Source organism: Anabrus simplex, chromosome 1, assembly GCF_040414725.1.
Source record: "Anabrus simplex isolate iqAnaSimp1 chromosome 1, ASM4041472v1, whole genome shotgun sequence".
NCBI lineage: Eukaryota > Metazoa > Arthropoda > Insecta > Orthoptera > Tettigoniidae > Anabrus > Anabrus simplex.
In genome coordinates this window covers 421,242,653-421,269,872 of record NC_090265.1, presented here as the reverse complement: position 1 = coordinate 421,269,872, position 27,220 = coordinate 421,242,653, and the positions used below count along the sequence as shown (strand labels likewise).

The 27,220-nt window shown below is 41.4% G+C and overlaps 1 protein-coding gene across 1 annotated transcript; it reads left to right on the top strand.

Moving 5' to 3' along the window:
• The first annotated feature begins 17,561 nt into the window (after positions 1-17,561).
• On the top strand, positions 17,562-19,228 carry LOC136866858 (cytochrome P450 4C1). Its single transcript, XM_067143957.2, has one exon. It carries the CDS (start codon positions 17,618-17,620, stop codon positions 19,109-19,111), a length of 1,494 nt encoding a protein of 497 aa, XP_067000058.2. The 5' UTR covers positions 17,562-17,617; the 3' UTR covers positions 19,112-19,228.
• The last annotated feature ends 7,992 nt before the right edge of the window (positions 19,229-27,220 follow it).

The following is a 27,220-nucleotide window of genomic DNA, read 5'->3' as shown; positions in this document are numbered from 1 at the left end:
CCGCCAACCACTACGTCCCCACCGCCGTCCAGCGTACCCGCAGCAGCCGCCAGACATCATTCATCACCGTCAGCAACATCCGACACACCTGAAGTCTTCAGTTGCGTCGTCCGCGGCGTAAGCCCACTCATCCCGGCAACCGACGTTCAAGAACAACTTCGCCTTCAAGCCATACCCGTCAAGAGGGCGTTCCGCATCTACAACTCCACCAGTCCGACATACTTAACCCGACTTCAGCTTCCCAGCACAGCAGCCGTCACCAACCTGATCTCCAACGGTGCACTTCTCTACGGCCGTCATCATACCGTCGAACCTTCTCGCTCACCGCCCCGCATTAGTCATCCCCCTCCACATATCGTTACCATACCCGGCCTGATCATCGCCGCTTTCCGCGTTCTTTCTATGTCCGTCCACCTCCTTCCTCTGCTCATCTCTCTATTCCACCACCGCTTACCCTTGCACATCTCCAACACCTCATAACTGTCCTTTACCACATAGCTTCAACACTTCACCACCTTACTCTTTCACGCAACTTCCTTCTCGACACACTTTTGTAAACCTCCCTCTACAGTCATTTTCCCCACCATAACATCCTCAATAATCTTCTCATCGCTTACCCATCTCCTACATCTTCATGCATCCCACTGTTCTCTTCACTGCTATGGCCCGAGAGTTCGCGTTACGATCTAGGAGGCCCACCCACCCCACCCTTCGGGTGGGGAATGAAAACTTATCAAGAAAAAGAAGGAAAGTACATCCTTCTCGCGCAACTCGACTGTTCTATTCCCTGCGCATCTCAAAAAAAAATTATTCGGCCTGGTGGCTCACCAACTCTAATATTGCTGCCTCGCCGAACCCAAGAAAGCATATAAAGCTGACATCAAGATGGAAGTCGGCCTCCCAACTCTGTTTGTCTGTCTCGCAAGGAATGTAAATCCAGCCATCCTCGAAGAAGACAATGAAGCAGAACTCCGCACAATTAGCATCCATCATGCAGTACGATTCTCCGCCGGCCCAGGACCACCAACTGATGTGCTACTATACAGAATGTACCAAAACTCGACGGCAAAAGTTTAAGAATGGATTCCTCACACAGAGAGAAGAAAAAGTTTATGACAACATGGGTCCGGAGACGTATACTTACAGATTTATTCAAACTTTTGTACATTTACACCGTACGTCTGTAACGGCAGCTGAAATACTTTGAGCGTGTATCAGAGAAAATGTTGAAAGTGACGACTTTCAGCTTGAATACAAGCCTCCGCTCGTCGTATCATTGAGTTACGCACGCGATCAAAAATGCCTCGTGTAGTGCGTACTGCCTGAGAGGTTGTCACAGTGCGCTCATTTAAGTTGCTTCATCAGGAACAGAAGTCGCATACCCGAGAGACTTAACGTGTTCCCACAGGTAAAAGTCCATGGGGTTCAAGTCAGGAGAGCGTGGTGGTGGCCAAGCAATCGGTCCTCCTCAACCTATCCAGCGCTCAGAAAAATGCGTATTCAGGTACCTGCGGGCAGCAAACTGAAATGTGCGGGAGCAGTATCTTGCATGAAAAACCTTTGTCGACGGGATGCAAGTGGCATGTCTTCCAAGTAATCAGACAATGCAGTACGCAAGAAATTCGTGTAGTTCTGTCCAGTAAGCCTATTCGGAAGAACGCAGGTTCCCAACAAGGAATCCTCTACAATGCCTGCCCAGATGTTAACGGCGAACCTCTGTTGATGAGCCGATTGGATGATTGCATGAGGACATGTATATTGTTACTAAAATTAAATTGTGTCACAAAGTTTGAATAAATCTTAAAGTATACGTTTCGGGACCCATGTTGTCATAACCGCTTTTTCTTCTCTCTATGTGAGGAAACCATTCCTAAATTTTTGCCGTCGAGTTTTGGTACTCCATCTGCAGATGACTTCTGGAATGCTGTTGATAATGGCGTGTATATCCATGGCAGTCTCCATCGAGTAGAAGATGTTCCTATTCCAACTACATCTGTCCAGCCATCTGCCTATACCATAGCCGAGCCTACAACAACTACGCCATCACAGGGACTACCACAACTACAGAACTCGTCAAATACCTACACCACTCCCATTACCACCAACTTCACCATCACGACCACCACCGTCAACATCGAACACGACATCTACGCCCACTACCTCACAGATCCCTGTCACAACAGTTGTCATGTGCCACCCACCATCACTCATGACCTCTTCATTCCTCCCTTCCCCAATCCCTCCACAACCTCAACATCAATATGTACTCTCTGGAACTATCGATTCTACAGTCGACGCACCACCTTCGCCATCTTCACCCAGAACAGCAGCCTCCGCAACATCTTCGACCTCGCAGTCATCACCAGCTTCTTACAGAATGACCCGTGGAGTGGACCCGGTTCTCTCCGAAAGGACCATATTTCACCAACTACAAGCTGAAGGCGTCCCAGTCCACAGTCTTCCGCGTCAAGAACGCATCAGGGCCCACATTTATGGTACGCATCCACGTCCCGAGCCCGGCAGATGTTCAACACCCCATCGACCAGGGAGCATATACGGCCAACTTTTGTAGAGTAGAACCGTCCATCTCCCCCACTCCCAATCCTGTAAGACATCCCACCAACAATTCTCATCGCCGCCCCATGGCAGCCAACTTCTCACCACCTCAATCTGTCAGTCCACCTCCGAACTGGAAATCATCCGGTACCTAATATCTTCCCTTCATAATCTCACTACGTCCTTACATCTCCTCATCTTTTAATACTATCCTAGTACTTCTCTCTAAACTTCAATCATGAAGAAAAGCCCCTAAAATTCACATCTCCGTAGCCCAGAGGCCCCATATTTCCCACTCATTAAATTTGCCACATCGCCCTTCCCATCTTACTTATTCCTTGTCTTACACAGTTCTATTCGCTTCCCTTCGCCCGAGAGAGCGCGACACGCTCTAAGGATCCCGCCCCGCCCTCCGGGCGGGGAATGAATACATTTTCGTCGTCGTCGTCGGAAAGCGGTGGGGTTTTTCGTCGACTGCAGTGACAGTTTATACCACTGCATAAGTCCTCACGTCCGTTGACATCCGCACACCAAAATCTAACACGGCGATTTATAGTCGCTTAAAAAGTGTATAGACTGAGTGGTGCTCGAATTAAGGTTTCACCTCAGGACTGGTATTCTTCCTTCAGGGAGACTTATTTCCTGCTCCCCGCTCACCAATAGGACAGTCTACGTTTCTGCCTTCTCCACCGAATATTGCAGAGCAGCGAACTGGATCGTCACGTATCATTACATCATCACAGCCACCAGCGAGACCTGTACCACCACAATATCGACGACTTCTGTTGCGTCAGCTGCCCTCGACTCCGCCACCGTAGCCTACCATGATGCTATCATGTCCTCCTTCGCTGATCCCAACTACCAGGCGAGATTTCTACCACCAGTTCCATCTCCAACGTGGGACACCAACAGCCCTCAGTATAAAAGGTCCACCCCAACCACCCCTCCAGAAGATGCACGACCAACCCGACGCTTGGCGGTCAACATGACAGATACTCGTCAGGACAATCTAGATCAATCTCCAAGTATTCCTACGGAAACTGCATATGAATTTCCTCTTCCTCCCACCAGCGACTCACTTTCAGTCTCAGGAGCCCACCGTCCTCTCAACAATTCACGCTCTTTTCAGATCTCACCTACTGGTACCCACGTCTATCTCCTTGAAAATCCAACTCAGCAATTCCGATCGCCACGCAACATCTTTTTCACCCTCCTTAAGTTTAATATGCGCCGTGAAGACATTGCAGACATACGGCCAACCACCAACGGCGTTATCATCAAATTCAAAGGAGACCTCGCCGTCCAAAAACTCACTCTGTCCATTGGCGCAGGTCAACTTGGTTCCACCGCTCCCTTCAAGCTTCTCTTACAACCAGCGCTCAAGTCACCACCTCCGCCTCCCAGACATAGCCTCTTCAGCTGTGTGGTTCGTGGTATAGATCCAACTTTCACCGAGGAGGAAATCGTCACCGAATTGAACTCCGGAGGTATTCTAGCTCGTAAAGCCTACCGAATCCGGAATGCAACAGGCCCAACGTACATGGTGAGAATTCTACTGCCTACCACCGCAGATCTCGACAGGGTGCTGGCTTCGGGTGTGTCCATTTACCGACGCCACTACAAAGTTGAATCTTCACGTGCACCTTCACCGCAATCTACTCGCTGCGAAAGATGTCTGATACACAACTCACACACGACCAAGAAGTGTCGAGCTCCGAACCCTAAGTGCGGTCATTGTTCACAAGCACATTCAACGTACAAGTGCCCTAACACTGCGCAACCTCATGTCTACAATTCCTGTGGAGAAGAACATCCGACCTACGCCCGCCGATGTAAAGCTCGTCACGCCCCTCCTCCTGATAACCCCGAACTCGTCGCACCTATCCGCACAGTCGATTCGCCTTCCAGTCCCAGCCACTCTCTTTTGCCATCTCCTACCGTCGAGGATTTAATTCGATTCTTCACCATAGCCCTCTGCAATATTCACCCGTACCACCGTCCTCTCGTCCTAACACATCTACAAGCTGACGCAAACCAAACCCTCCATATCCACTTTCAAACTTCATATTCTGGCCTAAATACTCACTTCCATTTCACCCCATTGGAAACACTTGTCTGAACCCTGTCCCTCATTCCGCCCTCCCTCCCCCCACCTCCCTTCAGTGAGCACAGCAGCATCCAGTCAACAAATAGAACAATGATGGGAGAAGAAAGCTCCAGCACCACATCAGCGACAAACTCCCATCGCTCTTCCAGTTCCAGAAGGATCATCGGTCGATTTTTTCCTACTTGGTATTATTTAATTATTCTATTCAGTCATGTAATTCTTCATTTTTACTTTTTTCCAGAACAGAATATAAATATTTTTCTGTCGCAACGCTCATAATCCAGGTCAGATAAAGCACCGAAAAACTCCTGTAAATGATAACGAAATAAAATATAGTCATTAGCGAAGAGACCAAACACCCTCTTATCTCCTTCTTCTTCACATTCTTTACCCACCTCCTTTCCCCATCACTCCTCCCAAACCCGCCCGCATATCTTGGCCAGAGAGATGGCGTTACCCTCTAGGTGGCCCTCCCAACCCCTTCAGGGCGGGGAATGAAAGCATTTGATGATGATGATGATGAGGAAAGTGTGTGTTTGGTGGTTAATTACACCAATGACTGTAATTCATGTACATCATCCTTTAATTGGTCAGTTTCATTTGAAAATGGTGATGTGTTTTGTGTCTACGAAGTGTATGCAGAAAATAAAAATGATAATAATAATTGTAACGATAGGTACACCTCAACGCCGCGCATTCCAAAACAGCGCCTTAAGAATCTCCTCTATTGATCAATAGGTGAAACTGATACTACACGAACTTGGAACTTTTAATCAGAAGATGTCACCACTGAAATATTAAGTAATTGTTTTGTTGTGAAGTTTCCTAAACTGACTGAATTTCTCCTTCTTTTGTTTTGCTATACATCAAGAAGTTTGGATATTTTTCTACAGATGACACTACTAAAAACTATCATCTTGCACTCTGGTTCAAGGTGGAAGAACTTATAACTTAAAGAAGTTTCATATTCCTAGGTTTTCCATAACTGATCTATGTTCATTTATTTTTGGGTTGGCAATTCTTCCTTTTATTTCCGCCAGTTTTGAATCTAGCCAATCACAAATTTTTGTAATTAATTTTCAACCAATCCCCCATTTCTTGTTCACTTTGAATCTGCCAATAACATTTAAGAGGGTGTGTCCTGATTAGTCTAGAATGATCTCGAACCTTCCCTGAGGGTAGATAAACTGCGGCTTTTCATGTTTCCTTGTCAATTGATCATCGTCTTCCTGTGTGTGTGCCTCTTTCTTCGGTCAGCAGAACATCTATAATGTAATGGCCACATACAATCATTCTTTCTTGCTACCTCCGCAGTTTTATTCGAGGAGAAGGTCCGAATCTTTAATTATGTAACAAAACTTTTCTAAAATGTAACTTTTCTTTCGGCTAATGTAAAAACATAAAATCTTTAACTGTAAATCGGGGATAGAGAGTGAGTTACCCTCTCGAGCTCCCATTCATCTTGCTTTGAGGTGATTACGTTTTGAAAAATTTCTGTAATATGTTAAAGATATTTCCATGTGAGCCACCTCAGTAGTTTTGGAATAGCCCCTGTTCATCGGCCGAGAGCCATGTAGGATTTTAATATTTTGTCATTATCTCGGAGCGCAGTTTTCGCCTCCATTCAGTTTGTGTTCGGGTCGTTTATTTAAGCTGTTCTTTTTCGCAAAGGCCCTGTAGGTTGGGTACTGGATACCCCCGTATTAAACTATTGCTACTTGTAATTCAGAGAGTGTAACATTTTGAGGTAATATTACCTTGAGCGGGCTGTAAGAAACTGAGAGCTGTTAGCTCTTTTCAAGTTTTTGTGTCTCTGGAAGGCTAGATATTGTATTTTGGGAACAAGTGCTCTTGAATTAGGGGATTTCTGTCCTTGATTATTTTTTGCTAGGGGCTTTACGTCGCACCGACACAGATAGGTCTTATGACGACGATGGGATAGGAAAGGCCTAGGAGTTGGAAGGAAGCGGCCGTGGCCTTAATTAAGGTACAGCCCCAGCATTTGCCTCGTGTGAAAATGGGAAACCACGGAAAACCATCTTCAGGGCTGCCGATAGTGGGATTCGAACCTACTATCTTCCGGATGAAAGCTCACAGCCGCGCGCCTCTACGCGCACGGCCAAATCGCCCAGTTGTCCTTGATTAAAGGATTCCTTACTTTTAATTAAAGTTTTGTAAACTGGGTCCGGTATCTCTGGAGTTGTAAAACTAGGGGCTTGAAGCCCAGAATCTGTAAAAATCACTAATCTTGGATTTTCCTAGTCTTGTTTCAAGATTGTCATTGTACCTGAGGTTTCAGTGTTATGAAAAAATTGTTAAGTTTGAAGTTCTAAAAGAAATATAACCTTTAGTTCAAGTTTTAAATTAATTTTGATATTGTAGATAGACCCATTCACCCCGGCACCTTCTTTAACCTCTTTCTGCTCCACGAGTAACCCCGTAATAATAATAATAATAATAATAATAATAATAATAATAATAATACCAACGGTTCCTCGGCTATTTAAAATGCGCGCTTTCTCTACGGCCATCTATGCCAACAGACTTCAACTTGTAAACTTCCAAATAATTTCGTCTTCTAAAGTTAGCTGGCTCTAACATCGATTTGCTATCTCACTCTCACGCACCAAAAACAAACGTAGAAAGGAAATTTCATTTTTTTAAATTTATTCGTAACCTTTTTGTGAAAACTGTTTTTCTTAATGTACCGAAGTTGTCAACACTTCAGCTGGTTCCTCCTCTATTGTAATCCAAATATCAGATGCTTGTAAATATGTTCTCTAGCCAATCAAAACCGGGGTTGTGTACAGGAATCCAGCCTATCAGCAAAGTGTGGTTCACTCTAATCGGGAAGCTTCCCCTTACAGAACTACATAAGCAGGGCACTTTAGGGCCGTCTTGTCTGAATTGCTCCAGTGCCTGGGAGTGTGACTTGCCGGAGGCCTAGGAGGCAGGGGCGCGGCCTGCTTGAAGAATATCCAGCGATACAAGGTAATGACGGCAGTTTACTAAAGATGTGATAGCGCCTGCGGGTAGTTTGAGGGGAAGGTTTTAGCCGTTTTATTTTAATGTAATTTTGTAAACTGGTGGTTTAAATGTAGGATTTTCGGCGAAGTCTGAGAACTCTGTTTCTATAACCTACCGGGAAATATGTAATGTAAGGGAAAGAAGAGTGGTGACCCTCTGCCGTCTCTCATTCAACCTTGCAATTGGGTGACTAAAGTTTTCGAACTCTAAATTTTGTAAATCTCGTCTTGGCTTTAAAAGTTTCTGCTTTAGTCACCTTCTTGTAGTATGGGATTAACCTTTGTATCTTTCGGCTGTAAGCCCATTTAGGTTTTTAGTAATTTCTATCAGTAGTGTTGGAGTTTCGCCTCCTTGCCTTTAGTAAACGGCCGGTTATGTGCAACCTTTTCTTTTTTACTCTTAAGGCTATGTAGTATGGGTAATTATGCCCCTGTTTATCCTGTATTATCCATAAGGCAACTGTCCTTCGTTGCAGCTCAAAACGCTTAAAAGGCTTGTCATTCACTAAACCAACCATCGCAAAGGGGTAACCTAAGTCTAGTGGTAGCCCACGTCTTGGACTCAGCATACGCCACTGCCGCTATGGTCGATTGAAAATCGTACTTGCAAATAATGCAAAACACGTTATCAATTTTTCAACACCAGTAACCAAAGGAAGCATGTAAAAATGTCCGAAAAAATTGCCTTGCTTTATTCTAGTCACACATTGCTTTAACAGTTACGATTTGATTTTAGAGGTGCAGGTAGCTGATGGTTAGAGTCCCGCACGGATGCGGATATCCGCAATGTTAGTGTCTTGGTGGATCCAGACTGTATGGCAGTGCGGATAATTTTACTGATAATTTCTAATTTCACTCATGTATAGGCTTACTCTTATTTTTGCTTGTTGTTAGGCGATCGTTGACATTGGTATGAGAAAATGGTGCCTTGAAACCATAAAGCCGCAAATCAGACCTAAGCCTAAGTGGCTCCTAACCGCAATTAATGGAAGGAAGGAAGGAACAAAGGTCAATACGTCGTCGGCATTTATCGCAAACACAACCGTCATAAACCTGTGACTGTAGGGATTCTGGTGCCATGTATGAGGCCTGTTGTATTATGTTAACAGATCTATCCGTTTCAGTACCTTGGGTGTAATATAAAATATCGTTAAATATTTACAATATCCGCGGAATACCATTCGCGGATGCGAATGCGGATGAAGTATGGATGCGGATATTTTGTATATCCGCGAAGGGCTCTACTGATGGTACGACAATCACGTTAACACGAGGCAGATTTGTTGTTGCTCTTATTGGCTTTGTTCGTTGTCTCACATCGTTAAACTAAACGAATGCGGTATACTGCAACAATGATATTTAAAAAAATCGAACGGCGCTGCGTTGGGACGACCGCAACTTCTAACGTCGAATACGCACCGTATGATAGTTATTGTGGAATACCGTAGCTATTCAGTTTGGGTTTGTAATTTTATTTTCGACATATTATTTCTTAATTACATACAAATTGACACTTCTTCCAGATAAATTCGATGTACAATGGGTGTGTGATATGAGGAGTAACATACATATTGTAACCAGGCAGTAGATGTCATAGAGTTAGTAAATAATATACTAGAGGTAGCACTGGCGCTGCAGTCGCGTGCGAAGTCGAGCGAGTGCGCTGTTTGGCAAAAGCTGGATTGTTCCGCACTGTCACTACTGGAGCTTCCCGATAAATTGAAGTATATACTCCTCTGAAGGGAAATGTCAGTCTCCTGGGCAGCTTATGGCTGCATAGTGAGGTTCATAAAGGTCAATGACATATCATTTCACAGATATGTTTCCTTGAAATTCATTTCCGTGCGCATAAAATACTATTTTGCGTGACACTTATTGTCATGTGAATTGGCCTACTTGGGCTCACTCCGCGACTGATTCCCCTGTCGGCATGAATGAGATTCATTGGATCTCACCTTGAAGACTGAAATTAATGTTTTACGGAATATAAGGGATGACATGTTCCTTTCACTTCCTTTGAAAGCGAATATCCAGAAAAAGCATGTGCATGATACCGAGCAAGTGGCTGCAGGCTTTAGGTCACGTAGTTGTCAGCTTGTATTCAGGAGATAGTGGGTTTGAACCCCACTGTCGACAGCCCTGAAGATGGTTTCCAATTTTTACACCAGGCAAATGCTGAGGTTGTACCTCAATTAAGGCCACAGTCGTTTCCTTCCCACTTCTAGCCCTTTCCTGTCCCATAGTCGCCGTAAGATCTATCTGTGTCGGTGCGACGTAAAACAAATTGGTATAAAAAAGAAAATTAGAAGAAATGTATATGATAGCCTGGACTTGTGCTACATTTTTAACTTTTTGTGTGTATTTATAGTATTAAAAGATATTGAGTCCGCCTCTGTGGTGTAGTGGTTAGTGTGATTAGCTGCCACCCCAGCGGACCAGGTTCGATTCCCGGCTCTGCCACAAAATTTGAAAAATGGTACGAGGGCTGGAACGGGCTCTACTCAGCCTCGTGAGGTCAACTGAGTAGAGGGGGGTTCGATTCCCTCCTCAACCATCCTCGAAGTGGTTTTCCGTGGTTTCCCACTTCTCATCCAGGCAAATGCTTCCTTCCCTCCTCCTTGCCTATCTCTTCTAATCTTCCCATCCCCCACAAGGCCCCTGCTCAGCATAGCAGGTGAGGCCGCCGGGGCGAGGTACTGGTCCTCCTCTCCAGTTGTATCCCCTGACCCAGAGGCTCACACTCCAAGACACTGCCCTTGAGGCGGTAGAGGTGGGATCCCTTGCTGAGTCCGAGGGAAAAAGCCAACCCTGGAGGGTAAACAGATTAAGAAGAAGAAGAAAAAGCTAATGAATATATTTTCTGTATGTACAGTCTGTTGCTTTCCCTTCGTAGAATATGTGTAGTAGTCCCCATTCATGCCCTCCCAGGTTTTACAATTTAGAGGCTAAATGTGCAACACCGTGTGAACATCTGAGTCCTTTAGTTTCGTCAATATTATTATTCCTTTAAATAGCATGTAGAACTATATACTAGCATAATAAATTATTGACCGAGCGAGTTGGTCGTGCGGTTAGGGCCACGCAGCTGTAAGCTTGCTTTCGGGAAATAGTGGTTTCAAACCCCACTGTCGGCAGCCCCGAAAATGGTTTTCCGTGGTTTCTTATTTTCACATCAGGCAAATGCTGGGACTGTAATTAAAGCAACGGGCGCTTCCTTCCCACTCCTAGTCCTTTCCTATCCCATCGTCGTCAAAAGGCCTATCTGGGTCGATGCGATATAAAGCAAATTGTAAAAAAGGATATTGTAAGTATTTTTTCAGTTCTCTTCAATCATATAATTTACCTCTCTCCCTCTCCATTAACGAAAATAATTTTCCAAGTTAAAATCTTAAAGCAAATCATACATTTCAGGAAAAGCTAAATAAAAACATAATAGCCTGAAACTACGACCGAGTGTCATATTTCCGCGTGTAATCACGTTTAGAAAATAATAATAATAATAATAATAATAATAATAATAATAATAATAATGGCTTTACGTCCCACTAACTACCTACTTACACGGTTTTCGGAGACGTTGAGGTGTCGGTAAATCTGTCTACAAGAGGCTGACATGTTTGAGCACCTTCAAGTATCACTGGACTGACCCAGGCTCGAACCTGCCAACTTGAGCTCAGAAAGCCAGCGTCTAAACCGGTGATGACAATATTTTGTCTACTTTACCCCCAAACCTCGCCAATGCTTTTAGGCCTAAAAATTCCTCATTCGATTCGTGCGATGGACATTTTCGGTTGTTGGGCAGAATTATACCAAAGTCCTGGTCATTTACACAAAAGATAGCGAAATGTACCTGCTCTCCTTCTAAACATATGTTGTTAGAAAATATGAACAGTAAATTGATATTGTGTTACTTAACTGCACCTGAACACCGTCCTCTTTTGTCACTCATTTCTCCTGTATTTATGCTTTTTTTTTTTTTTTTTCTGGAGAAAAGCATCGCAAGTATACTGTAGCATCTGAGAATGTTTACATGTAAGATTTTTTTTGGGGGGACCGATGTCCTTAGATGTTAGGCCCCTTTAAACAAGCATCATCATCTTTCTTTTTTTACTATTTGCTTTACGTCGCACCGGCACAGATAGGTCTTACGGCGACTATGGGATAGGAAAGGCCTAGGAGTGGGAAGTAAGCGGCCGTGGCCTTACTTAAGGTACAGCATTTGCCTGGTGTGTAAATAGAAAACCATCTTCTGGGCTGCCGACAGTGGGGTTCGAACCCATTATCACCCGGATGCAAGCTCACAGCTGCGCGCCCCTAACCGCACGGCCAACTCGCCCGGTGTTGAAGAATTTTAAACCATATCTATAACCACAAAGTTTTAAAAGCCCCCTATTTACATTGATGAGTACAGCGGAGTGAGGTTTTTGCAAACAGCTGCAATTTCAACATGCTCCGCTCGCTACAGTGATTCGCAGACGGAGGCGCCGCTGCTACCTCTAGTGTGCAATTTCAACATGCTCCGCTCGCTACAGTGATTCGCAGACGGAGGCGCCGCTGCTACCTCTAGTGTATGTGTTCGGCTGGGGCTCCAGTAGCGCGGTGCTCGCTTCACGAGGCTCGGTCGCCGTAACATGATGTTCCCGCTAAACCTGGTGCGCACGACATTGGTGATTTTGGACTTTTGGAATTCAGATAAACCACTCTATATTCTTGAATGTGTTTTAGATCATTTTGAAGCCATTTATTGCCCATATGCTGCGACTTTTTCGGAAAGGATATTTTCTCACTTCTTCGCTGCACAATTTTCTCACAGGTTCACTTTTGTTTTTGCCGTACGCTTGTAGAACTCACTGAGACAAAAATAATGACACCTCACATACGGTACTATAACACCGGAGTCCGGAGTTACACTAATTGATTTTTTTCCATTTGCTTTACGTCGCACCGACACAGATAGGTCTTATGGCGACGATGGGATAGGGAAGGCCTAGGAGTGGGAAGGAAGCGGCCGTGGCCTTAATTAAGGTGTGGTGTGAAAATGGGAAACCACGGAAAACCATCTTCAAGACTGCCGATAGTGGGGTTTCGAACCCACTATCTCCCGGATGCAAGCTCACAGCTGCGTGCCCCTAACTGCACGGTCAACTCGCCCGGTACACTGCGCGCCCCTAACTGCACGGCCAACTCGCCCGGTACACTAATTGTTAGCCGCGCGACATGGCCATTTTAGTACCCCAAGATGGCGGTGATACTGCATCACTCGATGACATCTTACCGAGGTCAAACTCTTGTTGCCAGATTCATTGAACCTTCCTCTTTACAATGAGAAACTGAACACTGCTGTCGCACGTGATGTATAGAAATAATTTCGATTTTAGAACTCATGTTTTTGTATGGTTCCAAAACTATAGACGTCAAAAATACTATAAAAATGACCGGGGTTTGAAGCCAGCTCATAAGATAAGATACCGGTATAGAAAAGCAACACTAAAAAAAGCGGTACAAACGTAGGTCCTGCGGGACACGGGACAAAAACTTTCAAATTAGTACTGTTCCGCTACAACGTAGTCCGCCGTATTTAACACACTGTTATCCATACCAGTATTTTTTAAAAGAATAATGATATTGTTTCTACGTTCCACTAAATACTCGTGCAGTTTTCGGAGATGCCGAGATGTCGGATTTTATCCTCCAGGAGTTCTTTTACGTGCTGACGCGAGCCTGGCGTGTTAAAAACACCTTCATTTATTTTTAAACTAGCTGATGTACCCGTGCTTCGCTACGAAATTCTACACTGTATACAGAATTCTAGGTTAGGTAGTGTACACGTGAGCAAGATTGTATTGAATTGCAAAGCTCTTAACGTTACCCTCCAAACGCGACGGCGATGTCATCAAACATCTTTTCTCATAAAGGCTGAGTTAGGGAATTTTCACTGTAATGGTAGACCCGCTTGCAGACCATCAGTCACAATACGGTTGGGAAGCTTTCATTTTAATGGTAGATACTCACTCTCCACCTGCCTTTTTACATCCTCAGAAAGACTGTCGTACTGGTTTTCCCAAATAAAATGAACAAACATTACAGTGACGTCAGTAGGAATAGCACAATTAAAAGCAATGCTTTCATATGATATACTCGATCAAATCACAAACCACACATTTTCTCACGTTTAACAAACAGGTCTAAGCTCCCGATATTACAGTCCAAAGTTTCAGAGCTGGGATGATCAAGCCGCAGAGTGCCGTGATCCGTCAACACTCTTCGTCTTTTCTTCGGCGGGAGGGGGTCGAATAGTGGAGACTCCTAGGGCAAAAAGCATGCCCTTTTACTAATCTATTTCCTAGGAGTACACGATGAGTCGGTAAATACCAATTCACTACATTTGCGGCGGAAAAATCTATCTGACTTGGAGGCAAATTTCTCCTCCAAGCCGGAGGAGAAACCCCCTCTTCAATGCTAATTTGGAATAAAATAAATGTAGAATTTAATAAAAGTGAGGAGGAAGAAGCTTAAGAAACGGCTCTTTTCAGGGTTGAATTTTGAGTCATTAAGTGAATTGTGGTGCTATAATTTTGAATAGGCCTAAATTGTTATTCTATACCAGGCCATAGGTCTTCTACTACTACTACTACTACTACTACTACTACTACTAAGTAAGCCTCTGCCTTGAGTATGCACACTGCTCATTCAAAACAGCGCATCAGAGTGGGGATCGAACAGCTGGAATACTATAATGAACCAGTGTGTTACGCACCAGCTGTATCAGAAAATGTATGAACCAGAGGAATGGCATGCTAAAGAAGAAAGTTTTCTAACTCCCCAGCTATTTTCCGCCAGTAATCATTCAGGCTATTATACTCGGTACGCAGCAGTAATCCTATCTATCGGAGTCGAGAGGCAGCATAAGAGATAAAGAACGCCGCCACTAACAATCGTCAATGTAATGTTATTGTTCATCAATGTTATGCGCTTTCGATATTGTAGGCCTTCACATTTAGTTTTCTCCCGACTCTGAAATACCACTCCTATCATAGTCGGTACGGTAAAAGTGAATAAAACATAAATTATCGGAAATTGTATTCTCTGTAACATTTGTTATGTAGTACTTTTCGATAGAACCAATAACACAGGTATTTAAAAAATAAATTTTAGGCAGCTTCCCCTAAACTACAATTTAACCCAGTTTGAATAAAACTGTTTATAGCTTAGACTGTAGTTTCTTATTTGCCGTCTCTATATACCGATTTTCATTAAATTCTTTTAACCCATTTTCTCGTGGCTCGGCGCTGATATGAACTTAGCAACAAAAATACAAATTCATGAGTATCTGAGTTATCATAGCCGGCACGGTAAAAATGTATAAGACATAAATGGTCGGAAATATAATTCTATATGACTTTCGTTATGTAGTATTTATCGATACGACCACTAATAATATAAATATTTGAGAATAAAATTTTAGGCTTTCCTCCAAAGTATCATTTCACGTAGTGTGAATAAAATTATGTATAGTCTAGATTTTAGTGGCTGATTCACCGACTTTGCATACAAATTTTCAATGAGATAGGACCACTAATAACGTGAATAATTAAGAATAAAGTGTTTGGCCTTCCCCTAAACTACCATTTCACTCAGCGTGAATAAAATTTATTTATATCCTAGATTGTAGCAACCTATCTCCTCGACTTTGCATACCAATTTTCATTAAGATATCACCACTAATAACATAAACATTTGAGAATTAAATTTTAGGCCTTCCCCTAAACTACCATTTCAATCAGCGTGAGTAAAATTATTTATAGCCTAGATTGTAGCGACTTATTCCCCGACTTTGCATACCGATTTTTATTAAATTCTCTTCAGCTGTTTCCTAGTGATGCGTGTACATACATACATACAGACAGACAGACATTACGGAAAAGTAAAAATTGGATTTCCTTGTTACTGTGGACATGACCGATACAGAGATACCATTCTTTTCAAATTCTGAGCAATGTACAGACAAAACTCTTATTTTATATATATAGATTACATTTCAGGCCTTCCCCTAAACTACCATTTCACTCAGTGCGAATAACATTATTGATAGCCTAGATTATAGCGACCTATTCCCCGACTTTGCATACCAATTTTCGTGAAGATACGACCACTAATAAAATAAATATTTGACAATTACATTTTAGGCTTTCCCCTAAACTACCATTTTTCTCAGCGTGTATAGCCTATATTGTAGCGAATTATTTCCCATCTTTGTCTAGCGATTTTCATTAAGACACGACCACTAATAACATAAATATTTGAGAATTAAATTTCAGGCCTTCCCTAAACTACCATTTCACTCAGCGTGATTAAAATAATTTATAGCCTAGATTGTAGCGGTTCATCACCCGACTTTACATTCCGATTTTCATTAAATTCTCTTCAGCCGTTTTCTCGTGATGCGTGTACATACATACATACATACATACATACATACATACATACATACAGACAGACAGACAGAAATTACGGAAAAGTAAAAAAATGCATTTTCTTGTTACTGTGGACATGACCGATACAGAAATACCATTATTTTCAAATTATGAGCAATGTACAGACAAAACTCTTATTTTATATATATAGATACTACCGGACTGAGCCGAGATTGAATCCACTAACTTGGGTTCCAAAAGTCTTCTACCGTTTGGTCCACTCAGCTCAGCTCTTTACACATCAGTGTAGCTGAGGGACACCCAACACATACCCATCATTAGATGATGATGATGATGATGATGATGATGATGATGATGATACCCGCAAACACAGCATTAAGCAGGCTAGAGCGGTTCGCCCTATTCTCAGCCACGCTTGCTCTCAGGAATTAATCTGAATCTTATTATTGTGGTGTAGACTCAGTAAACCACACGGGCAAGTGTCTCACATTTCTACATTTCTCGACTTCGTGACGGGGACTAAACTAAGTTTGTGGTTATCGCTTCGACCAGATAAACCCTAATAATAATAATAATAATAATAATAATAATAATAATAATAATAATAATAATAATAATAATAATAATAATAACTTTCCATTTACAAAATGTTAGAAAAAGTCATTTAACTTATGTCCATAGATAACTTAATGATGTATATATACCATAAAATTATCGATGGAAATAGTCAATGTCTCGTATTTTAATTGTTATTAGACGGTTTTTCTGTGATATCTGTAGGCCTACTGCTGCAGTAGACCTATACTATGTTTAGGACCTACGATTAGGGAGAATTCGACGGGACTTCAGTCCATAATATATCTGTAACGAGTGTAATTAAACCCGGGGAGAATCGCCACCAGATGAATACCGCCAGCCCCGAGAATCAAACCTCGAATCATCAAAAACGTTCTTTTTCCTGATCCTACGCTCTAGATTACACAGAATCAATCTCTGTATTAATTATCTCCTCCTCGTCGTCTTTCTTTTTATACAGGTAACATCATATCACTTTCTGCCTCCACATTCCATTCTTGATACGTTTGAGGCAGAAGCACTCCGATTGCAAGGTCGCACGGCAACATTCGTAACAGCAACATGCCGCTTTGTATTGCAACATTTTAAACCAGTTTTTCATTTTACTACATTCCATCAAGTCACGTAAAATGGAAATATTTTTTACTCCAGACGTTTTAATAGGACGTGAAGTATCCTACAGTCCTACAAATAACAACACAGCCAAGTAGATAGAAAGGAACTGTATTTTATAGTAGTAGTCTGCAGACTCGCGTAGAGAACACAAGGTCAACAGCTGTCCGGTACCGGCTGTTTCACCTCGAAGACAAATGTGTTTGGAGGTTGTCATTTTTTCACTGACGTAGTAATGTACTATCATAATCCATCACAACATCACGCAGTCGGCAGACGATAAGGCATGATACAGGTGATCGAATATGACGGTTCTCTGCGCGCTTCTTATTCTCATCTGTGGTGTTCTTTATTGTTATCAACAGTCGAGAGAAAGAAAACGTAAGCTGGCAGCCCTCCTCCCTGGAAAACTGCCACTTCCTATCATCGGCAATGCTTTACATTTCAGAGACAAGTCAACATTCAAGGTGCTATTGAAGGTCATCGACCGTTATGGGCCGACCTGTAAATTTTGGCTCGGCTCGAAGTTGTTTGTTCTTATTACAAGCCCAGAAGACGTGAAAACTGTTCTTTTAAATAGTGACAGTGTGACGCGGGATCAGTTTATGATGAGTGTACTGAGACCATTCACCGGGGATGGTTTAATAACTAGTAGCGGGAACACATGGAAACAGCATAGAAGGATTATGCGGCCGGTGTTTCATTCGAAGATACTTCTGCAATATGTGCCTGTTTTCCACAGAAACGCGAAGATTCTAACGGACAGCTTAGCAGATTCTGCTAATGGTTTAGTATTTAATGTTTATCCATATATAGCGGAATGTACTCTCAACATGATATGTGAAACTGCACTGGGAACAACTCCTAGCAAATTAAATCCAGGATTTGCGAAATCCTTTCTTCGAGGACTGCATATAATCGAAGAACGGATAGCGAGACCTTGGCTTTTAATAAATTGGTTGTTTAGATTAAGTAAATTAGGTCAAGAGCAAGATACAATAATGAAAATGATGGATAATACCACAAATCATGAGATTTCTAAATTACTGAGATCACAAACTAATATATCCGAAAATAATAGAGCAGAAGAGGATTCCATCACAAATTCCTTAAATGTTCTTGTGAAATCAACCGGCAGAGAAAACTCAATTGTGAATGAAGAATTTTTAAGAGATGAAATTAACACTTTGTTGATTGCTGGGCAGGAAACAACAGCTACTATAATGAGTTTTGCTCTTGTGTTACTGGGAATTCACCAAGATATACAGGAAACTGTGTATAAAGAATTACAAGATATTTTCCAGGATGATCCCAGTGCAGAAATTACAATAAATCACCTCAACCAAATGAAACAATTGGATTGTGTGCTGAAAGAAACCTTACGGCTTTTCCCTGCAGCTCCTATTGTTACTCGTGAGCTCAGCAAAGAAACAGACATTAACAATTACACACTCCCAGCTGGATGCACTGCTTTGATTGTCAGTTATAAGGCTCACAGAAATCCACAACAATTTCCCAATCCTGAGCACTTTGATCCAGCTCGTTTTAGTCCTGAAGCACATCATCCATATGCATATATCCCTTTTGGAGGTGGTCCTAAGATATGCATTGGGCAGAAATATGCAATGATACAAATGAAAACTGTTTTATCCCATGTACTAAGACATTATAAGGTATTTCCTGGCTGCACAAGGGAAAGTTTACAAGATCTTCAGATGGGTATGGTACTGAGACCTACAAGTGGTTTCAGATTAGCACTTCAAGTGAGAAAATATGTGAATACTGGGGAATTAAGTTAAATGAGAAGCAGCATTAGTAAGGTATATAAACTGTCTTACAATAAATCTCTAAACATTTGAACAAGGAATAATTTAAAAGTTATCTTTTTTGAAAATGAGTTTTTGTGTGTGTGTTTTTTTTTTTTTTTTTTGCCTGCATGCATGATGTGAGAGAAACAATGTGAAATTCATGGAGGAAAGTACAAAATGAAAAATGTAGATTTTTGGAGTTAAATACTGAATCAATGCATCTCTTAACACAATTCTGCTACATGCAGGGTGAATTATACATGCCATAAATAGATAAGAAGAGAGATATCTATTACATTGGAGGCTCCACAAAAAGAATGTCGTAAGTCCAGTTTTATAATTTTTACAGAAAATGTTTCTATTAAAATATTTTCTTCAACAATTCAGTAATACATTATACTTAATTTTCAAAATAATGAACTGTAAGTAATTTAAATATTAGGTATTGCATATTCATTACATTTTCAATTTAACATGTAGACAAGTACGGTACCTAAAGATAACATCTTGTATGGTATGAAAGAAAGGGCTGAGCCCCAGAGTGTGTACTTACATTGAAATAATCATTCATTTTTTCTATTATTACTTTAAATAGTTATGAAACTAGGTTACAACCAGATCGATTAGAAAAATAGACCTAAAAATAATGATAATCAAATTCAGATGGTTCTTTAAGATGGTAACTGAACTTTGAGTTCATAGATAGTTTTTTTACAGATTATTTCTTCAATACCGACATATTTAAATGTGAGACTCAATCATTCATAACGAATAATTATCAAGATAGGCCTGTATGTTTATGATAATCGTTTTGGGTTTGAAGTATAATTTTATTTAATTGTGATTAGTCTGGCATATTTTAGATTCAGCAGGTTAAATGGACTGTATCGCTATTGACCTATCAAAGGCTTTCAATATGGTAGACCATGAGAGGTTATTTAAAAAAATAAGGGCTATTGGACTAGACAACAGAGTGGTTGAATGGGTGGCTAAATTCCGAGAAAACAGAACTCAGAAAATTAGGTAGGTGAAGTGTTATCTGATCCTGTAATGATTAAGAGGGAGGGGCAGGGGGTCCCACAGGGCAGTATTATTGGACCTTTATTTTCTTGTATATGCAAATGATATGAGTAAAGAACTGGAATCACAGATCAGGCTATCTGCAGATGACATTATACTGTATAGAGTAGTAAATGAGTTACGGGACTGTGAGCGACTGCAGGAGGACCTAGACCATGTTGTGAAATACACAGCAGACAATGTTATGATGATAAACGGGATGAAAAGTCAGGCTGTAAGTTCTTCCAAAAGGAAAAGTCCTCTCACTTTTAATTACTGTGGGTGATATTACCTCATGGGGATGACTGTAAGTACCCAGGTGTTAAAATAAGGAACTATCATCATTGGGGGTAGTCATATTAATGAGGTTGTTAAGAAAGGTTATGGTCTCTTCACATGGTTATGAGGGTATTTTGGGGTTGTTGTAAAGATATAAAGGAGAGGGCATACAAGTCTCTGGTAGGACCCTATTAGAGTATGGTTCCAGTTTATGGAATCCACACCAGGACTACTTGATATGAGAAATGGAAAAGATCCAAAGGAAAGCAGCAGGATTTCTTCTGAGTGATCTCCGAAAAAGAAGTAATGTTAAGAAAATGTTGCAAACTTTCAGCTGGGAAGACTCGGGAGTAAGCAGACAAGGTGCTCAACTAAGTGGCATTTGATATAGATGTTGATGAAATATTTGTCCCGATTGAGTAAATTTACGCACTAGCCATGAGTCTTGGTGGGTGTGCTATTTACCAACTGATGAACCCAACTTAGCACACTGGGGCAAAACGCTGGCAACCAGGAATGAGTTACCTGGAAAATAACGGACCATTTATGTTGGTAAGTGGCATGTTCCGAGCTGTCAGTGGAGCGATGGTGTGGAATTACATTAGTAGACGAATACGCTTGAGGAGAGCTTTTAAAAGTGGGAAATATCATAATATGAAGATAAAGTTTGAATTCAAGAGGAGAAATTGGGGAATATTCATTTATAGGACAAGGAGTAAGGGACTGGAGTAATTTATCAAGGGAAATGTTCAATAAATTTCCAATTTCTTTGAAAATGTTTAACAAAAGGTTAGGAAAAAATTGATACCAGTAGGGAATTTGCATCCTTCTTTGCACGTACCTTGCACTCCAACCACAAGACCATAACCATCAATATTACAAAGATCATACAATTTCTTCAGTTGGCTGGTTTGTATGGTATTAAGCCATAGCCTATAGTGTATACCTTTAGGTATTTCTCATTGTAGAATAGTGTAGAATTGTAGAATAGTCCATTTGGCATTAAGTGATTTTCGTGGACTAGCCTAAGTAGGCTGTCAAAGACAGGAGTTCACCTGATGAGAAAATCATTAATTGTTCAACAGGTCTTTTTTTCTTTGCTATATGTATAGCATCATACTAACACTGTTGGATTTTCAGCAACTATGGGATGGGGGAAGAGCTAGTTCTGAGAAGGAAGAGGCTGTGGCTTTAATTATAGTACAGCCATGGCATTTGTCTGGTGTGAAAATTGGAAACTATGGAAAACCATCTTCAGGGCTAGTCTACAATGTTTCAGCACATGTTTTGTAACAGTGTACTTTCTCCCTGATAATTTGTCACATGAAGTATTGGTCTCACTGTCCATTTAGTAACACTTTTTTTTTTTTTTTTTTTTTTTTTTTACATCAAACCGGCACAGGTAGGTCTTATGGCAACAATGGGATAGGAAACGGCTAGGAGTGGAAAGGAAGCAACCATGGGCTATATCAATGTACAGACACAGCATTTGCCTGGTGTGAAAATGGGAAACCGCTGAAAACCATCTTCAGGGTAGCCAACAGTGTGGTTCGAACCCACTATCTACCGAAGGCAACATTTAGTCACTCAGTTTTTGGTCACAGATGAATTGTTTGTCACAGTGAAGGTTTGGAATATTTCATACAATTTCAGATACTTAATCAATGAATGACACTTGTCAATTGAAAATATACAATTTTTCTGGAACATTGTGCGGAATGGCCCTCATATATCCCCAGATGTTATCTTCATCTTTGTAATTGTTATATATTTCTGTATGTACAGTATGTCTATCCGTTAGTTTAATTTCCTGATACGAGGAGAGATGAAATTATATAGCATGTTTTTACGGCCAGATGCACTTTCTGACATCAACCTCAATTGAGGAGCTAACAAAGATGAAATGAATGATGGTGAATGAAACTGGGTTAGGAGAGGGAAGGAAGTTAGCTGTGGCCTATAAATAGGAACTATCCCAGTATTTTCCTTGAAGTAAAAATGGGAAACCACAGAAAACCATTCTCAGGACAGCTGATGATGGGATTTGAACCCACTCGTCTTCCGAATACAGAGCTTGGCTCCATAGCTCGGCCACTTCACTTGCTCTTTTTTTTCTTATTGTCAACCAAAATGTGTCTAAAGGCTCTTCAAGAAGTTTTAATTTTAATGTTCTCTCTGTTTGTAAATCTGCCGACTCCTCTAGAAGAGCTTTTGCATTTGCGGTAAATTCTCTTCTAAATGATTTTCGAAATCATTCTGCTAGATTTCTAAATATTCCTTAATGAGCTCCATCACTACTTTATTATTGGCAGTAAGTGGTTATAGATATCATAAACATTTCAAGCAATTAATTTACATTGCAACATATCTGAAAATCCTAGAAGCTTATCCATACTAGTCAACATATTTTTGTTTTTTGCCTAGCAGTTTTCAGTTTAGTTCATTCAAGTAAATGATATTTGAAAGCCATGCCAACTACAGTACCCATTATTTGAAAATAGTCTGGCTTCATGGCTATCGTGCTGGCCTTTGGTCCTGGTGGTCCCGGGTTTGATTCCCAGCCGGGTCAGGGATTTTAATCTTCATTGGTTAATTCCAATGGCTCGGTGGCTGGGTGTGTGTGTGCCATCTTCATCATTAGAATTCTTCATAATTAGGGCCCCATCCTCATAGACACGCAGGTCGCCCAGACTGCATCATTGCAAGCAATCAACTTCATGATCTGTACCAATGTCTGAAGTATTTGATAAATTAAAATTAAATATTTATTCCACCTTATCAATACCATATATTTATTGCCTTAAGCAATTCCTTAAATTAGTAGTACATGTTTTGATTTTTTATACAAACATCATCAGCTACTAGTGTCCTTGCTTAGGTGAAAACAATAAAAATGCACTAAGACAGCTTTTCTAAAATAGTCTAAAAACATGCATACAAACATAACAACTATTAGTTGTGGAAGAATTAATCGTGTTAGTATATACTGACTTTAAATACTTTTTTTATAAAAGCTGTGATAGTTTGTCATAATGTTCATCAAAAAGTAAAAATTTTTGTTCCGTAATTACTACAGATCAAAGCATTGCCGCACAAGGTTTGCAATGTGCTTAGCGCTGTGATCGTTAGAAGAGAAAGGGCGAATACACAGTGGCACTACGTCTTACCAACGGGTTAGTATCAAATTAACCTTGCGCTGAGTGCTGTGTTAACTCGAAGAGAAAGGGCGAATACACAGAGACACTGCATCTGACCGACTGGTTAGTACGAAGTTGGCCTGTGAAGCTTGTACCTGTCTTTGGTTACTCATACATGTCTATACAGGTTTGATTCTAGAATTATTTCTCTGTGTGAGCGTTGCATAGTTTTTGTTATCTAACTTTCTTTCTAATTTGGTACTTATGAGAAGAAAAATCGATGAAGGAAAATAATAATAGTTCCATAAAAAACAGAAACATCCTGAGAAGTGGATTGTGAATCTGTCTAAGAAGAAAAGGAATTCTGGCAAGGTGTATGTGTTGAGAAGAAGGATGTTCCTGAGTGCACAATAGGTGAACCTTGTGAATGTAGCCTTAAATGTTTTGAATCCCTTGGAATGGATGCTGTTACAGAAATTTTTTGCAATTTTGGGGACATTGGGAACTATGATCTGCAAAATTCTCATTGATCCAAACTTCTCAATTATGTTGATTGTAAAGTTACACGGGTTATGAATAGGCCAAGCAGAAAAATTTGCACAATAAAATACTCTGTCTTAGTAAATGGCGGAAAGAAACCTATTTGTAGGAAATCTTTTTACAGTGTTCGTGCAGTGGCGGTGGGCTCTCAGGAGCACATGAGCACGTGAACACCCAGTTTTAATGCATCTTACGCATTCATGGATAATTTAAAACTTTCCTTTCTTTCGACCTGATTTCGACAATCGGTCAAAAGCATTCGACTTATATCGACAGTTGTTCGTTTTGACTGATAGTGCAATGAGCATACTGGATAATGTGCTATTGTACTGAAGACTATACGCATGCGCAAAGCAGATGATGTCATGGTTTATGCACTGATATTCCCATTAGCGAGGAGCATGGTAAGGTACGTGCCTTGCCGTCTAGAGCCACCCTCAAACCAGTGGCAGTATTACAGTTGACCGCAAGGGTCTTCCATCTCCCCTATTGCGGTTAGCCACAGCCTCCCAGGAGCTGCTATTGCATTACATTACCGGCAGATTTCACTAGTAATTGTGAATAGGCATTTTCTAGCTCGTTGTGAACAGGTGTTCGTAATCGCCGGAAGAAGTTTGTTTTACCTTGTGATTGGAAAATCTTTTCAAGTTAAATTTATTTGAGTGTTGTGTTTTGCTTCTTTGTATGGTTTGTAACCATGGTATTCTTTGTGTAAGAGGAAATTAATTTAGTTCACGTAATTGTAACCAATGAAATATTAACCTATCAGGATAAGTTAGGAATTAAAAGGCTTGGACCGGACAGACCAGATTTGATTATCAAAAAAGTTACACACCGAGCTCGATAGCTGCAGTCACTTAAGTGCGGCCAGTATCCAGTATTCGGGTGATAGTAGGTTCGAATCCCACTGTCGGCAGCCCTGAAGATGGTTTTCCGTGGTTTCCCATTTTCACACCAGGCAAATGCTGGGGCTGTACCTTAATTAAGGCCACGGCCGCTTCCTTCCCACTCCTAGCCCTTTCCTGTCCCATCGTTGCCATAAGACATATCTGTGTCGGTGCGACGTAAAGCCAATAGCAAAAAAAAAGAAAAAGTTACAAAAACTGACAAACGCGAGTATAGGCATAAGTTTAAGAGAGAAGTGTACAAAACATGCAAGAGGCTCTATGGATGTAGATCTACGAATGCGCTTTTTTGTTTGTCCTGTTTATTGTTCAACAAAGAAAGAAGCTGGGTGCACAGACCTTGCTCATTTGAGTACTTCTTCTTCTTTATCTGTTTACCCTCCAGGGTCGGTTTTCCCCTCAGACTCAGCGAGGGACCCCACCTCTACCGTCTCAAGGGCAGTGTCCTGGAGCTTCAGACTCTGGGTCGGGATACAACTGGGGAGGATGACCAGTACCTCGTCCAGACGGCCTCACCTGCTATGCTGAACAGGGGCCTTGCAGGAGTATGGGAAGCTTGGTAGGGATAGACAAGGAAGAGGGAAGGAAGCGGCTGTGGCCTGAAGTTAGAAGTGGGAAACCACGGAAAACCACTGCCAGGATGGCTGAGGTGGGAATCGAACCCCCCTCTACTCAGTTGACCTCCTGAGGCTGAGCGGACCCCGTTCCAGCCCTCGTACCACTTTTCAAATTTCGTGGCAGAGCCGGGAATCGAACCCGGGCCTCAGGGGGTGGCAGCTAATCACACTAACCACTACACCACAGAGGCGGACGCGAGTATTGAATTCCCTATGCTAGTGTTGTCTATAATTTCCAAGACGAGAATAATTAACATGCGATAGATTAGAACCCTGATTAACCGAGATAATGTGGAAACTATTGGGGTTAATTCGGAAACAATTATTTTCAAAAATCGACCGGTAAATGCAGTACACATTATTTCTATGCTTCTCGTCATACCCAGGTGAACTTCGTGCTATTCAAAAACCAAGAATAGTGCTCGCATCCTTCAATGTTCGCAGTGCAGTAAAGTTATTATGAATTTTACTTTTGTTCTACACTGTTGTGTAGGAGTAGTGCGCCTGCCTCTTACCCGGATGCCCCGGGTTCTATTCCCGGCCAGGTTAGGAATTTTTACCTGGATATGAGGGCTGGTTCGAGGTCCACTCAGCCTACGTGATTACATTTGAGGAGCTATCTGAGAGTGAGATGGTCGCCCCGGTCTAGTAAGCCAAGAATAACGGCCGAGAGGATTCGTCGTGCTCACCACACGACACCTCACAATTTGCAGGCCACCGGGCTGACCAGTGGTTGTTTGGTAGGCCATGGGGTTTGGTTTTGTTCTACACTAACACCCAGGTAAACTTCGTGCTATTTAAAAACCAAGAATGGTGCTCGCATCCTTCAATATTTGCAGTGTAGTAAAGTTATTATGGATTTTACTTTTGTTCTACACTAACAGATTAGTCTATTATAGTATAAAATTTATCCTCGGTTACAGGGGTTCTACCACATTATTTGTGAAAAAGGAACCGTACAAGGAACTCTTAGTGAAGTGATTTATGTACCTATGTTACTTTTTTGCTGATTTGAGACATGAACAAAATTGTTGTTGTGAACCCCCTAAAAATTTTGTCACAAGCTGCCACTGTGTTCATGGGATAACAGAAAAGAGAGTCCACACTGTTTTAGACAAGCAGAGTTTGACAGGGACAACTGATTTTGATAAAAGGGGTAAACATAGTCCTGAAAATAAGATTAGTGATGAGAGTTGTCAAGCAGCACATTGAATCTCTTACTACAGTTTCCAGACATTACAGCAGTGCAAAAAGTCTATTCAGAAAATACATGCCACCAGGTTAATCAATCAAGAGTGCTTTTTGTGCCTATAAAGAATGGCCAAAAGAAAATTATACTGCTGAAATACCAGTTACCAAAGACTTCTATCAGCGAGATTTTGTTAATGACAACAACATTGCCATCGAACCTCCATCTGTAGATGAGTGCAATGTTCGCTCAAAACTTAACACTGCAATTAAGCAACTGAAAAAGACTAATCCTGTTTCACCAAAGCTTCCATCACTGGAGAAAGGGAGATGTTCAATAAATTTCCAATTTCTTTGCAATCGTTTAAGAAAAGG